The 14295-nt window shown below is 48.8% G+C and overlaps 1 protein-coding gene across 1 annotated transcript; it reads right to left on the reverse strand.

The window, feature by feature from the left end:
- Positions 1 to 2851: 2851 nt before the first annotated feature.
- Positions 2852 to 11940, reverse strand: CSRP2 (cysteine and glycine rich protein 2). Its single transcript, XM_054813953.1, has 6 exons — positions 11904 to 11940; positions 7809 to 7927; positions 5684 to 5852; positions 4551 to 4683; positions 3798 to 3891; positions 2852 to 3184 (listed from the first exon to the last, which is right to left on the reverse strand). Exons 2-6 carry the CDS (start codon positions 7918 to 7920, stop codon positions 3108 to 3110), a joined length of 585 nt encoding a protein of 194 aa, XP_054669928.1. The 5' UTR covers positions 7921 to 7927; positions 11904 to 11940; the 3' UTR covers positions 2852 to 3107.
- Between the last annotated feature and the right edge of the window lie 2355 nt (positions 11941 to 14295).

The following is a 14295-nucleotide window of genomic DNA, read 5'->3' on the forward strand; positions in this document are numbered from 1 at the left end:
GTACTTTTGAGAAACCATCTCTCCAGGAATTAGGGCTCCAAACTGAGACTACTCAAAGCATTACTCCAGTCTGGGCTGAGCGTTTATTTATCTATGTTTTGTTGTTGAAAAGTTGACAGTAACCAAGTGAAAGCACTTCAGTGTAGGGTACGCATTTCTCTTGGCAGGTATATTGTCTTTATGGTTACAAGTTTTCATTTTTCCTTCATTTCTCTGTCTTCCTGTGGTTAAATTATGTAACTTGTTGGGACGTAGAGCAGTGCGGAGCTGAGAGTTATCACTATGACTCCCTCTAGGAAAGGAAAGCCTGTGATTTTTAGTGATTTAAATCACTTCTGATCATTTCTTATGTTCATTTTTCTAAGAATTGAAAGTTGTTTTTTATTGGTAAATGAACAATATGTTAGATGCCTGTTTTTGTCAGCATAAATTACACCTGCCCATGCTGCTGATGTGGCAGATTTAGATTCACTACAGTACCTACATCAACTAATGGGGAGCAGTTTCATCTGCTCAGTAGTGTGTCACGAGTATTATTTTGGTTTCTGTGTATCAAACAGTGCTGCGCAGCATTTTATAATGCTGTTCCAGAGAAGAGAAGCAGGTAGCAAGGCTATGGAAAGGGGATATTGTCATTGTTTTCATGTCCTGAGCTGCTGGGGCCTGGACACCGCTTCTAGGTTAGAGCTGTCCTTGCTCAGGTTGGAAGAGTGGGAGAGGATCAACCCTTCCTGCACAAGTGTCAGGTAACTTTTTTTAGGAGAAAAGTATTGAGATCATCAGCATGAGTAGCAGGAATAAAGGTCTCTGCCCAGGTTTCCTGGGCTGTGCTGTTGCTTGCTGCGTCGCTCCCACCCCAAATGTCTGCTGCTTCTGCCTTGCTGTTGTCTTTTTCAGTTGTAAACTTTCCCTCTCTGTGAACTGTACAAGCTCTTGGCCCACATTTTGAGCCGTCTGTCTGTTCTTCCTCATATCCACATTGTTCCTTTGTAACCCGTACAAAATGGTCTTTGTGTATTATTTTGACTAGTACGTATTTTTCTAATCAGGCTTTTGGCTTGCACTGCTTCACTACCTCAGACCGCAGTCGTAGATTTTGTTTGAAAAATCTGCCTTAGACTGTGCTGACACACTTGCTTCCTATTTTATTGTACCATTCCCAGTCTTGAATGTGTCTCCATGAATTCACTCTGTGAAGGTTTCTTTTGCCCCCCCCAGAGATAGCAGCCTACTTCCCAAATCAGAGAGTTTCAAATCTGATCTTATCTTTAACTAACTTCTGTTGGGCATAAGGAGAGGTGACACTGGACCTCCTCCCTCCACCCTGGGACACCATGTGGGTTGTAGCCACCCGGATGGAGCTCGTGCCTCCCCACAGCTGTGGTAGGCCTCTGGTGAAGCCCTTGCCGTGCAATAGCACATCCCTTCACTGGAAGGGACAGATGAACACACCTACAACTCCCTGTTGCTTGCCGAGGCTCAGGCATGCTCCCCTGAGGGACCATTTGTGCTATTAAGAAGTGTTGACATCCCAGATCTCACGTGCCTCCTCCTTACTGTAGGCAAGAGCAAGCCATAAGCTTTGCAAAAGGAGCTTGGCAGAGGAGCCTGAGCACACAGGTGAAGGTTTGCTTCAGGTGCTCAAGAAACTTAGGCCCAGATTTAAAAAAAAAAAAAAATCATAAAAATTGCTAAGCTGTTCATGCTAAATGCTGGTTACTTGCATAAAACTAGGGCAGCTTGCCTCAAACTGGGTGATTTTTTTGCATCACGGTTTTAGGGTTAAAAGTGCCTCATTCTCCCATCAGGCCTCAGTGGTGGGCTGGCCCTGGGTCTCCTGTTGAGGAGGTGACTCCTATTTGCATCACAGGAAGAGCAATTGCAGGTGCTGTCGGCTCAGGCCTCGCAGGCTCGTGGTGGGAGCTGCCCCAGCCCTCAAAAGAAGCCAAGTTCTTCTGCAAGCTTTCCACTCAAGATCTGGCTAAGGCAAAAATAATTGTCTCCTAAGCACAGATCTTTAGGAACTGCTGCTAATAGACACATTAGCAGAGACAAGGACCCTGACTTACGGCTTTCACCCAGCTGGTGTGTTTGCATGGAGTAGATCTACACTGCATTTGACGTGTTTAATTGCTATTGCTCCTTACCCATCAACTTGAGTTCAAGTCACGTTAGCTACCAGAGTGTTCAAAGGCAGGATTTTATCCTGCTCTGTTGTCACACTACAGCTAATTTGTCAGGCACTGTCCTCAAGAGGCTGAAACCCTCCACCATCTTCAGGGAGCTGAGCGTTGTAACACGACTGAGAAAAGCTCAAAAACTTCTCTTAAACCTGAGTTTGACACGATAGTCCAGAGCTTGGTCAACTGCTGAGTAGGAATGATAGTAATCTGAAGCTATCTTGGTAGAGTACTCTTTCTGCACAATAAGTCCTGAGTATAATGACACCTCAATGCCAAAGCAGGTGCAATCCCACAACGGTGAAAAAGGTTTGGTTTCCATTCACTAGGGCCTCTATGGCAGAGTCAGCCAGCCATTTAGGCACACGGCTACTTATAAACTATCCCTTTCAGAGCTGTGCCACTGCACAGAGCAGTAGATTAAGATTTACTACTACTGTGCACGAAGCAGCTAGTTGCCTTGCACACGCATTTAATGGTGTGATACTGGAGGACAGTCACTCACCTCTGGAGGCCATGAACAGTGCTACCTACATCTAGCTTTCAGTCACGTTAGGCTTTCAGTGAAGGTCTGCACCGAGTCTATAGCACCATATCTCCAGCCCTGCACCAGCCCAACAACACTCCTCTTACTGATCTTCTTATTGCTGACAAAGCGTGTAACACTTGGCTTTAGGATATATCAACAAGCAAAGCTTTATTGAATCAATATTCAGTATTAAAAGTGTTACAGTGTGATACACAAAGCAAGGAAAAAAGCAGTGCTTTTAAAAAAAAAAAAACACAACAAAACATCTGGTGAATGTATGGCCCAAGCACTACAGTAACTAGTATCTGTTTCACAGTAGTTAGTAGCATTTAGGAAACTCTCTTCTTTCTTGTAGCAGGATCTCAGCAGAGCCATAAGGGGTTTTGACACGTGCCCCCTCACTGGGCGTGGACGAGGGCACCTGCTCCCTGGCCATACCCAAATCCCTTGGGGCCAAAGTTCTTCGCATAACAACCTGTGAGGAAGATGAACACGTAGTAGCTGAGGCTTCTGGCTCCTTAATTAAGAACAGCAGTCTAGGCTAAATCTCTCGGCCACTTCCCGTTAGTCACCAGAACGTTCCCCATCAAAAGTAGCACTTAAAAACCTTTTGTTAAGCTGTGTAACTGCCGTGACTGAACTCAGTAGCTGTGGCTGTTTGGTCTGTGTAGCTCCCAACCTACTCTGTGAAAGCAATTAATATATCAGTTCTGTGTCTAAAGATCTGTTAAGACATATGTTGTCATCAAACTACTGTGTGGATCAAGTTTATATCCATGAAATCATGCAAGAAGACATGGCAGGATGCTTGCTAGCTTCTTTCCTTACTCTGATCTGCTCTCTGACCTAGGCAGAGGGCATGGGCTGCTGCGTACCTCAGTATGTGGTGTCCCACTTGATGCAGATGTAAGCTACATCAGCAGTTCAGTAATATTTAGTTCATTTCTCAGCTCTATTGCTATGACTTAGAGATCATTTCCATCTTGACAGGAGCCTGAAAGTGTCTTATACCAGGAATAAATTCTGCATCTGTCCTTGTAACACATTACCTTGAACCATAAACAAATGATCTTTGTTTCTTTCCTCACCTTTACAATAGATTTCTCCCTCTTTTTCAGTTAGGGTTGTAGATTCTAGGCTTTTTCCACACTTGGCACATCGGAAGCAGTTTTTGTGCCATGGCTAGGGAAGAAAAAAAAAAAAAGGAAAAAAAGAAAGATAGTTTAAATACACAGAATGCCTGAGTCAGTAAAAAAATGGAGATGCCTGCATCAGTATTGTTTATAGATAACTGGTGCAATAAAAACCAGTTCAAGTGCACCAGCAGCAGAGAGCGTCTGCATTTCTGCAAGTGGCCCAAAGCCCCGAATCCCACACAGCATCCTGCTTGGGGCAGCGTTTTGAAAGGTTCAGGCTTGCTCAAACCAATTCAGAGCAGATCTTGTCTCTCTGTAACGAGTCAGACAGTTGGCAGACTGACACACAGTTTTACACGGTATTTTCAGAGAACATCGCCCTTCTTCTGAAATGTTTAGCCTCCACCATAAGCTGCACGCAACAAGACTGTTCCCTCTTCTGCACTCCTGTAGTCTGCTTCAAGTCTCTGGCACAAGACGATATTGAAGCTTCACCTCTGAAATCCAAGGTGAGCCCTCATCACCCTGCATTTCAAGTGCTTTTTCTTCAATTAAGTCAATTGATTTGAGTATTTCCAATGCCAAGAAATGCAATTTCAAGGAAACTCTGCCCCGCAGTTGGTTCCCTGCTGGAACCTACATAACACACCTTGCTCACTTTAAAGTCCACGTAGCAGGTGCAGAACGGCACACGCAGTTCCTTACCTTTCCAGCTCCTATTACTTTCTCTGCTGCGTAAACAGAATCACCACACCTAGAGCATTTCTCTGCCCCGCCAAACTTCTGAGCAAACTTTGAAGTGTTTGGATTTGTTGTGGGTCGGTGGGGAGAGGGCGTGCTGAAAGAAACAGGAAATTTGTTGTCTTTACTTTTTTACCAAATGACCTCTTGCTCTTCTTAACAACACTAAGAGAGCAGCATCCAACACACAGTACAGAATACAGTACTTTTGCAAAACTGGAGAGGTTAGTTACCAGCAAGGCTATCCAATTACACTTGGTAGAAGAAAAAAAAAAACCCTGAAACAAGAAGAGAAAGGCCATGCTTCAAATGATAAAAAGAAGCTACTGTAAAAGCTAGTTTTCTGAAAAGCCTTCACCTTTTCACTTCTGTAGAAGTGCTGAATTCTGTATCAGGACATGGATTTATCAGATAGTAAGCTACAAATAATTCTGTTGAATTTCTGTCTACTGATCATCATCTGGAACCTGAACTGATCACTGAACCTAGCGGCAGAGCATACATCATATAAACATCAAGCAATAATGTGGGAACTTGCATGAAGCAAGTTGTGAGGCATACCTCAGCTTCTTTCCACATGCTTTGCTTTACAGCAAGAACTTAATCAGACTAGGAATGTTCACTATTTAATAGGCCTTTTGGTTTTGGCTATAATTAAGCACAAATGGTTCTTCATTTGCCAGTTAAAAATTCATTCTTCTTGTAGCCCTAGATTCTCAGCTCTCTGAATCCATCCCTACCAGAACCTGTTGAACATTCGCATTTGCAGCTTATATAGGAGAACGACTCAAGACCCACAGTCACCTCTGCGGGCTCATTCAGAGCCATCAGCAGCTCCGTAATCCAGTCCCCCATGGCTCATGCATAGGGTTTGTGCATCTTTACCTGCACAAACTCCTGCTCGTATGGTGCCTACTGACATAGTCACCAGTGGAAGGTTTGTGCACTGCAGGCTAAACGCCCTGCACTCGGTTATACTGGGGTATTTTGCAGCATTTCTATTCCAAACATGAACTAAACAAAATCCAGCCTGAAAGACTCCTCTGAAAACATTACTGAAGGACAAGGGTCACGCCCCCCAAACTCGGTTCACTCACCTCTCAGGCTTGATGCCTAGTCTCTCTCCCCTGTCCATGTTCAGCGTGCCTGCCCCTTGGCCATATCCATAACCTTTCGGGCCGTACTTTTTTCCATAGCAAGATTTGCAGTAAACTTCAGCATCGTGAATCGCTACAGTTGTGCTGTCCAAGTTTTTCCGGCAGACCACTGGATGGAAAAAAAAAAAAAAAGTTAAATTGCCTTAAGGGACCATTTCCATCAGCACCATGTCGTAAGCCAAAAATCAAGTGAGAAGTGATGTTATGGGTTTCCTTGCCCACAATTCTCTCTATTAGGCTGTGGGACCGCCAGAGATTAGAGGGAGCAGGTTGTTGTTTGAATTAGTGAATTATGCTTGAGCCCTTTATAGGGCTCTGTTCCCTCCCACCTCTTCATGGCCATGACATTTAAAACTTGCTGTGGTTTGATGAATGGGGCTGCTCAGAAACCCAGATAGTGCCGTCAGCAGTTTCCCTTGACAGATGCCATACCGCGTGAAGCAAAAGTCTATCGGTGCAGGATATCCCTGTCCTGCCCTTCTGGCCAAACTGGGGCTGGGAAAAAAAACCTTCAAGGTCTTCCCCTGCCCGGGTACTGGTTTGGGGCAGAGTTGGGACTGTTTCACAGCTGTCACTGGAGGGGCCGTGCTCTTCTGGCATTCCTACTTTGTCCTTCAGCACAATGCAAGCACTCTGCTCAAGGTTACAGTAGAAGGCAGAACTATTTCCCTCTTAAACCTTCTTTTGTATCCCAACTGGCACGCTCTTTCCATCTGCAACAGCATTATGCCCTTGATAAAGAATTTGGGGAGGGGAAAAAAAAAAAAAAAAAGAAAAAGCCTTATGAATTTTTTGTTTAGAAAGAATTTTAAGGTCTTCAAAATACAGGATGACCTTTGCTTATGGCATTCATGAGCTCCAAGGTTCTTTTTATAAGACACAAATATCCAATAAGTAAATCAGCTAATGCATGTTTGTTAAGTCTACAGACTTAACCCCAACAGAACTATGCGCTAAGGAAAAACAAATACCCAGACACACTAGAGCCATTGTTTGACTGTAAGTTCCAGGTTTCTTTTAATAGAAACTCCCATAAAAGGCTGAAAATGAGGCAGCCGAGACATCTAATCTTTTTTGTGACTGCTGTAGAGCTCAGGGAAAGGAGCGTAGGTGCGCTGCGGCTCACACGCCAGCACGGTGCGCTGACGTTATGCTGCAGACTAACAGCAAACTAGTTTGAGAGGGACACTTGTAACTGCGGCTTACATGAGGAGGGCTAAGCCCTAGCTCTGCCCATAGGTATTAAACAGCAGCAAGCGCGACAAAACAGGACTTCATGTACGCAGTAAGGTAAAATTCTCTGATTCAGACAGCCCGGCTGTCTGTTTGCAAAGTAGGAGCCTTCGATTCACAGTGACCCTTTGTTCCCTTCATCTAAGCAGAGGTCTTTTCAGCAGAGAAAGCGATTTTCAATGCCTCGCTGGGCTTGTTGGTTGGACTGGAAAACACTGCTTTGGACTCCTTTCATCTGAAATAAACCACAGGCCCCTGTGCCAAGAAAGTCTAGGCTTTTGGCTGGGGTAAAGCATCAGCGACGCGGCTGTGCTCAGGCACGCTGGTGTCCCAGTCCGTGCGGGACTGTAGGGCAGGAGTTTGATAACCATTCCTTCAGCCGCTGCCAGCCCCGGGACCACCAGGAGAGGTCCAGCTGAGCTCAGATCAGTGCAAACGGGGCTCTGCCACTGGGCTTTCTCCTCTGCATAAACAACACTTTAGCCACGATTCCATCCTAAAGATCCCTTAGACTCCTGAACAGAAGGCTGGGAGGGGGGCAAACGGAACAGGAAAGCATGATGTGCTCTGCTTTGGGAGGCACATCCCATCCCCCCAACGCTGGACAGGTAGGATAACATCTCTCCAGGAGACAAGCTCTCCCTTCGGCACCGCCAGGCCCAGGAAGCATGCAGAGAAGCAGGAGTCAAGCCCAACACATGGTGGACAAAGCCATCTCTGGCTGCTGCCATCCCCGTGCCCAAGACGTCCCCTGTGGACCAGCACCTTGCTGTTGTGACCCCCCAGCTATGCCAGGAGAGGCTTTGCAGGGGAGCGGGAGGGGAATACTTACTGCAGAGGAAGCAGCACCGGTGGAAGCTCCTCCCGTCGCACTGCACCTCCTCGGCATGGTAGACAGTGCGGCCGCAGGCGCCGCATTTGTTGCCACCTCCCCAGTTCGGCATGGTGGCTCTGTGTGCCCGGTCAGGCGGGAGGGGAGAAGGGGAGAGGTTTGTTAACCACGGTGTCCTTCACCACCCCACTCGAGGACAGCTGGGGTTACAGGCTCCTTTAAACCAGGTCTGCGAGGTTTGTCTATCAGAGCACAAGCCTGTGATTTTGCCAACTGTTTAAAAACGTGAACTTCCGCCGTGTGAGAAGTTACTGTGACTGGATGAACTTTACAGCCGTCCGGACCCCAGAGCAGACTGAAAGGCTCAGGCGGGCTCTCCACGGCTATTTGTAAAAGCAGATGGACTGGCAAGGGGAACAGAGGCCACAGCTGCAGAAAAGCAACACGAACAGAGACACAGGCTTCACAAGACGTGTCCTCCTGTCCCTGCCCGGGGTTTTGAAAGTTACATAAATTGGATATGCACAAATTACAGTTTCATGCACAAGGGCTTTACTCTACCTCGAGCAAACGCCCCCCCAGATGGATATAATTTCAGTTTCTATGCTTCATTAATGCTGGGCCTCTCATCTGGTAGAAGCAAACCAATTGTGCCAACAACAGCATTTTGTTTTACTGCAGGGCCGCAGTACAAGCCAAAGTTCACCTCACCAGAGAACCGCTTATTAGGGCTGTAGGGACATTTTGAACTCCTTTGAGATCATGGCTGCACTTCAAAGTTTAATGGGGATTATTTCCCAGGGACTCCACCGCTATTACATGAACCGCGCCTTTACCAGACAGGTATATGAACCAAACCAAACTGCTCAAGGGGCCACAGCTGCTTTAAAATCAAGCAGAATTCCCTCTCACGCATTACTTGCAATGGACATTCAGAAGGCTAGCGGGGAGGGACAGGCAGCACCATCACCCATCATGTCAAGCTACAGCCTTCGAACATTAAGCCAGAAGCAGCAACTGCCCCATCTCAACCTGAGCTGCCCCCACCCAGCTCCCCTGCCCTGGTGCCATCGCCACCACCAGCTCCCACCCAGCTCAACTGGGAGCTCCTCCTGCTCTGGCACCGCAGCCGCAGGTGGCAGGCAGTGCTCTGCTTTTATGGGGCTTTCCTCCTCCTGCCACCTCCAAGAGCTAACATAGTGGTGTTTGTTGAGGGCTCGTCTCCCAGTCATTGCTGAACTGCCCTCAGTGACTGGTCAATGCAGGTTTGCTCCCCTGCAGCACCACCACCAGAGGACCACCTCTTGTACGCACGGAGCCCAACAGCAGCCACAGAGAGGGTGACCGATTCAGTGAGTCTAACCCAGCAGAGCTGCTCAGGCCTTATCCATCACTCCCTCTGCTCCTTGCTGGCCCATGTTTCAGGCAGGGTTTCTGGGCGAGGACCATGGGTTTGCCTGGCTGGAAGCCCAGAGGGCATCTCCTGCCACCAACCCCCTCCAGCAGCACCGTTCCCTCCCAGCAGGCTCCCCACAGCAGCAGCGGTATGGGGCAGCTGTTGGGGAGGAAAGGAAGGGATTTGTCGGGAGCTTCTGACTTCTCTCGGCACAACTCACCTTCAGTTACCCTTAGAAGCTCTCCTGTGTCAGCCAGACAGGGAGAAGAGACACACAGCAGCGTCCCCACACAACGCCCACAACCTGCTGCCTTCACTCAGCTCTGCCGCTCATCCCTCTGAGCCAGAAGCAGAGGACTGCCCATCTCCAGTTGTCCCCTGGGCCGACAGAGAGGAACTGCAAGCACAGCCGTGACACAGGGAGGCAGAGAGGAGCACCTCACTTCAAGATCCCCTTCCTCTAAGGGGCTCTCTTGTGGGAGAGACCTTGGTGCAGAGCGAGGGCTCTCATGGACACCCAACTGCTGCCTCCTGCTCCCTAGGCAAGTGAGAGCGGACTCACAACATCACACCTCAGAGCAGCAGTTTTGGCTAAGCCTGAATGAAGTGACCCATCTTGCTAGTACTGCTAAAACAAGCCCCTGCCCGAGCAGCCTGACCGGTAGTTTGGCAGTTTTAGGGATGCAGGGTAGGCTGCATGGTACCCGAGTAAGACATGCTGCCAAGTACCTGCTACAAGACCTTTGTCCGAGACAAGCAGACAGCCATTCATGGCATGTGGGAAAAGATTAGTTTATTAACTTAAATTGGGGCATCTTAGGTACATTCCTAAGCAAAGGCTTAGGAAAGTTCCTCAGAGTGGCTGAGCAGTGCCATTTGCACACTGACACTAATTACTGAGATATCCCTTTGTTTAATACTTCCATGGGATTAGCACCATTACCGCTCCATGGTTTAGCACTAATACCCTGACCAAGCTCATAAAATTAGTTTTATGACATTTCCCACTTTGCCTTTGTCATTCTTGGCACAACTGTAGAGTCTAAAAATTAAGATTCCATTTCTTTTATTCAAGTGCTTGGCTGTGCTACCGCACAGCAGCTGACATCAATCATGGCAAAGAGCGTCCGTCGTTAAAGGGAATATAGACTGCAAAAAGCTTTGGAAAAGGAATGCATGAATTGGGCAGGAAAAAAAAAAGGGGGGAAAAAAAAAAGAAGAGATTCCTTTCCATTCTGTATGCTTTCCAAAACATAAACGGTATTTGGTACAAGAACTACTTCTATCTTTTCCTCTCACCATCCCCACGCTTATGTTCTTTTATGCATTTACATGAGTCTAAATTATTTTAATCATTTTGTTAGCAAACAATTATTTCGTTTCCATGCACACTAGAGATGAGGACCTCGATCAGGTTTCCAGTTTTGCCCCAGATTTCCCATGCAATATTGGGCAACGTGGGGTGCAGCTCCACCCCTTCTTCCCAAGGGAAACGAAGTATTAGATGATCTGGCAACCATTAGCTGACTCAAATCTTCTGATAAGGACTCTGGGAATTCATTAAATGAAAAGCAAAAAGGAATTGAAGTCAGTACTTCAAGGTGACCTTGGTCTCTTCCACAGAAGATATTTCCATTTATCCTCCCCATAACATTCCCATGACAGCTTGCATGGGAAGAACGGCAATATTTCTTCCATTAACCAACAGCAAGGGCTACCCCGAGGCAGCGGTGCCCAGAAGGCACCTAAGGGGAAAAGGGCTGATGATTTAAAGAAGCTCTGCAGGTAGGGCAGCCTGCAAGCCTGTACTCCTGCCCAGGAGCCGCTCTCTCCACACCACCCTGGAGCTCCACGCTGCCCAGGTCTCCTTCCAGAGCTCCACAGGTAGCAGGTTCAGACTTCCAGTCCTGTGTTAAGCCTCCTCTGCTCGCTGATGACTTTTTGGCTAGTTCAGGCAGGTCTTGGGGGAGCTCAAGAGCAGTAATTAAACATCCAGGTGATCTCACTACCAGTACCAACAGCTTTGACTTTCAATTGCAGGTTTGTGGGCAGCTACTTTCCTCAAATAAGAAAATCCCGGCTTTTGTTAAGCTTGTACCCTATCAAGACGGGAGCACGCTATTTAGCTGGCATTCTCCAAAACGCCAGCGACAAGCCACGGCAAAGTCCTTCCCAACCCATTTATTAACAGCGGGTTTAAATACAAGAAACCTAAACCAGCCGCAAGACAGACACCGAGGAATTTCAGGCTGTCCAGTTTTCCTGGATTTTCAGCGGCCCGCGGGGGAAGCCAAGCGCCTTGCAGCTCCCCTTACCGCGCCAAGCCGCGCAGGGAAACCCCGGCTCAGTGCGCTTCTCTCGCCAAAGCCCCTGCGCAAGCGGCCGGGGGTGATGATGGCGGGGCAGGACAGGCTCCCCTGCAGCCCCCCTCCCGCCCCACAACCGGGGGTGCCGCCGCGGGACCCCCCTGCAGCCCCGCAGCCCTCACGGGTGGGGCGGGACGGACCCCACGGGTGCAGCTTCGGGCGGCGGCAGCGACCACTGCGCACCGCACCGTGCGACTGCGACCGGCTGCATGAAGGCGCCGTGCCGTGCCGTGCCGTGCCGTGCCGTGCCGTGCCGTGCCGTCCCGTCCCGTCCCGTCCCGTCCCGTCCCGTCCCGTCCCGTCCCGTCCCGTCCCTGCGCGTCCGGCGCTCACCTCACGGTTCCCCTCGGCTCGGCTCGTCTCAGCCCGGCGCGGCCCCGCAGCGACTTAAAGAGCTGGGGCGGAGCCATAGCGGGCCCGGCCCGGGCCCGGCCCAGCCCCGGCGGCCCCGCTCCCGCCGCGCAGCCCCAGCCATGCCTGGCAGGAGTGCCTTCGCCTTCACCCGTGGGGCCTGAGCCCGTCCCTGCTGGAGTCGGGCCCCGACCCCGCGGTTGGGCCGGGGGAGCCGTGTGGCCTGAGCCCCCGCTGTCCGTGGGGGCACTGTGAGGGTCGCCGGGGCATCCAAGGGAGTGACCTTGCTGTAGCCACCCCGAGAGGCAGGAAGGCAACAGGAGGGATCTCAACTGCAGTCTCAGATAGGACCCCAACCCATGTTTTTACTCATTTTTAGGATTTTTGTTTAAATTCTAGACTTCCTCACTGCCTGCATGTGGTCCACGCAGGCACCACGATGGTGTCTCACCAGGAACGCGGGTGAAGGTGTGCAGGGCTCAGAAATACATTTCTGTAGACGTGAGAAAACTGGCCGGGTTGGGAGCCAGCGCCCAGGCGCGTGGGAGTCTGCAGGCACCCCGGGGAGGAACTGGAACCGTACCTCCCTGCTGAACCATTGCTCCAGCGTGGACTAATTAGGAAGGACTTTAATTGTTTTCACAGCAATTAGGCCTGTCCACAGCAGCCAGTTTATGCTGTAGAAAACAGCTGAGTGCTTGAGCTGCCCTTTAAAAGCGGCCATGTCTCCCAGGTCCGGAGGGCCGTTATGCACTGGCTGGTTCAGTGCAGGTTTATGCACAGAGCTCCCTGTGTTTAGAGGGAGATGCAGGTTTATCTCCTCCTCTTTATTAATCAAATACCAAATCAGCTACTCATTACTTGTGCGAGTGCCAGACTGCTCTGTTTCAGCACAGGAACGGCTTCTTCATGTGCACCAGCACAAAGCCCAGCGAGCCGGGTGGAGGCAGCTCCTCACACAACCTCCAGCGCAAGCACTGTACAGCGAAATGGCTGTCTGCAGCTCGGGCGTGAAATAGGTCCCGCGGGACTGTTAGCTCAGGCGGCTGGGTGACGTGCAACCCACTTTGTCCAGCAGCCAGTATATGGGGACAAATTGCCTCTACCTCGAGATGAAAAATGACCTCCACGTCAGGCTTGCGAATGAGAAAGGTTAGCTGTCCTCTCCCCTTAAAATGTGCTTCCACTGTGCTGCAGCCTGCGTGCTGGCAGCCACAACTCTCTGCATTTTTTTCCTTCCTGTTTATGATTTTCTTTTTTCATTTGCCATGAATTGTGAATGACAGGACTGTGCCCAGTTTATGCACATCTCAGAGCCCTGCTCCATCAGCGAAGTCAGTATCGGTTCCTCTGGAACAACCTGGCGTGCACTGTGAGCAAGACCAAGAGTCTGACCTCAAGCATCATAGCAAAAATTTTAGTGTAGGTTTTGAGGGAAGGGAGCACAACGAGAAGCAGAAGTATTAGCAACTGTCATGACTTGGAGGTTACATGAAGGGACTCTTCAAGTCAGACAAATAAGAGGCGTATGAGTCAGAGCAGGCTGACTCCATTTATTGCGTGAAATGCCTGTGCTCTCTTGTCCAACCTGTCCCACTCCCAGCCCTGCTGGAGCTACATGTGATGATGCTAAGTTATTTACCATGTCTCCTCAGGTAGCCTCCAAAGCTATTAGATTTTCCCTTTTGATAACATTTCCTACAGACTATAAAAAATAAACAGCAGAGATCCCAAAGGGAAGAGGGTAGCGTTGCACTTCTCGTGAGGTCTGACTGTACTCAGAGAAAGGAAACTCTCACTGTGAGTAAGAGGCCACGCTGGTGCGAAATAAAACTCTTTTCGGTGGTGAGGCACCGCTAAGTGAGCAGTGAGAGAGCCTGACATCCAGGAATTGATTTTCTCATGTCTAATATTTAGTCAGTCTGTCAGAAGAAGAGTAACTATGAGGGACAGGCATAAATATGTTGATAAGGCCATTACTAACAGGAACAATATTAAGGAACACACTACTACGACACTCAGGAATAAAACCTTGTCATGAAGGAAAACAAAAGCAAGAATGAAAACTTTCACCACATACTTTATTGATAAGGACTATTTCTGTCAATACATTTTATAAATATAAGTATGCATATATATTTATTATCTATAAATATATATTTTATATATAAACATACATATTCTATCTCCTCAGCAGATCTCTTCTTCTCTGCCTCTGTGTCTCCTGAGGGCATAGTTCAGAATGTTTTAAAGATAAAGCCTGCATCCGACCCTGCTGCATTCCTCCTCCCTGTCCTGCACTCCTTCACCCTGTTGCCCTGCGCACCCCTCCCATGGCCCCAGCAGCCCCACTGCCCCCATCGCCTTCCTCGCC

This window comes from Grus americana, chromosome 1 (genome assembly GCF_028858705.1).
Source record: "Grus americana isolate bGruAme1 chromosome 1, bGruAme1.mat, whole genome shotgun sequence".
Taxonomy (NCBI): domain Eukaryota; kingdom Metazoa; phylum Chordata; class Aves; order Gruiformes; family Gruidae; genus Grus; species Grus americana.

Bases quoted from the DNA above. Each gene is read 5' to 3' on its own strand.
- CSRP2 (XM_054813953.1), bottom strand. From the start codon at position 7,920: ATGCCGAACTGGGGAGGTGGCAACAAATGCGGCGCCTGCGGCCGCACT. The intron at 5,853-7,808 runs GTAAGTATTCCC...TTTTCCATCCAG, and splicing joins CCGGTGCTGCTTCCTCTGCA to TGGTCTGCCGGAAAAACTTG. The intron at 3,185-3,797 runs GTGAGGAAAGAA...TCTTCCTCACAG, and splicing joins GGGAGAAATCTATTGTAAAG to GTTGTTATGCGAAGAACTTT.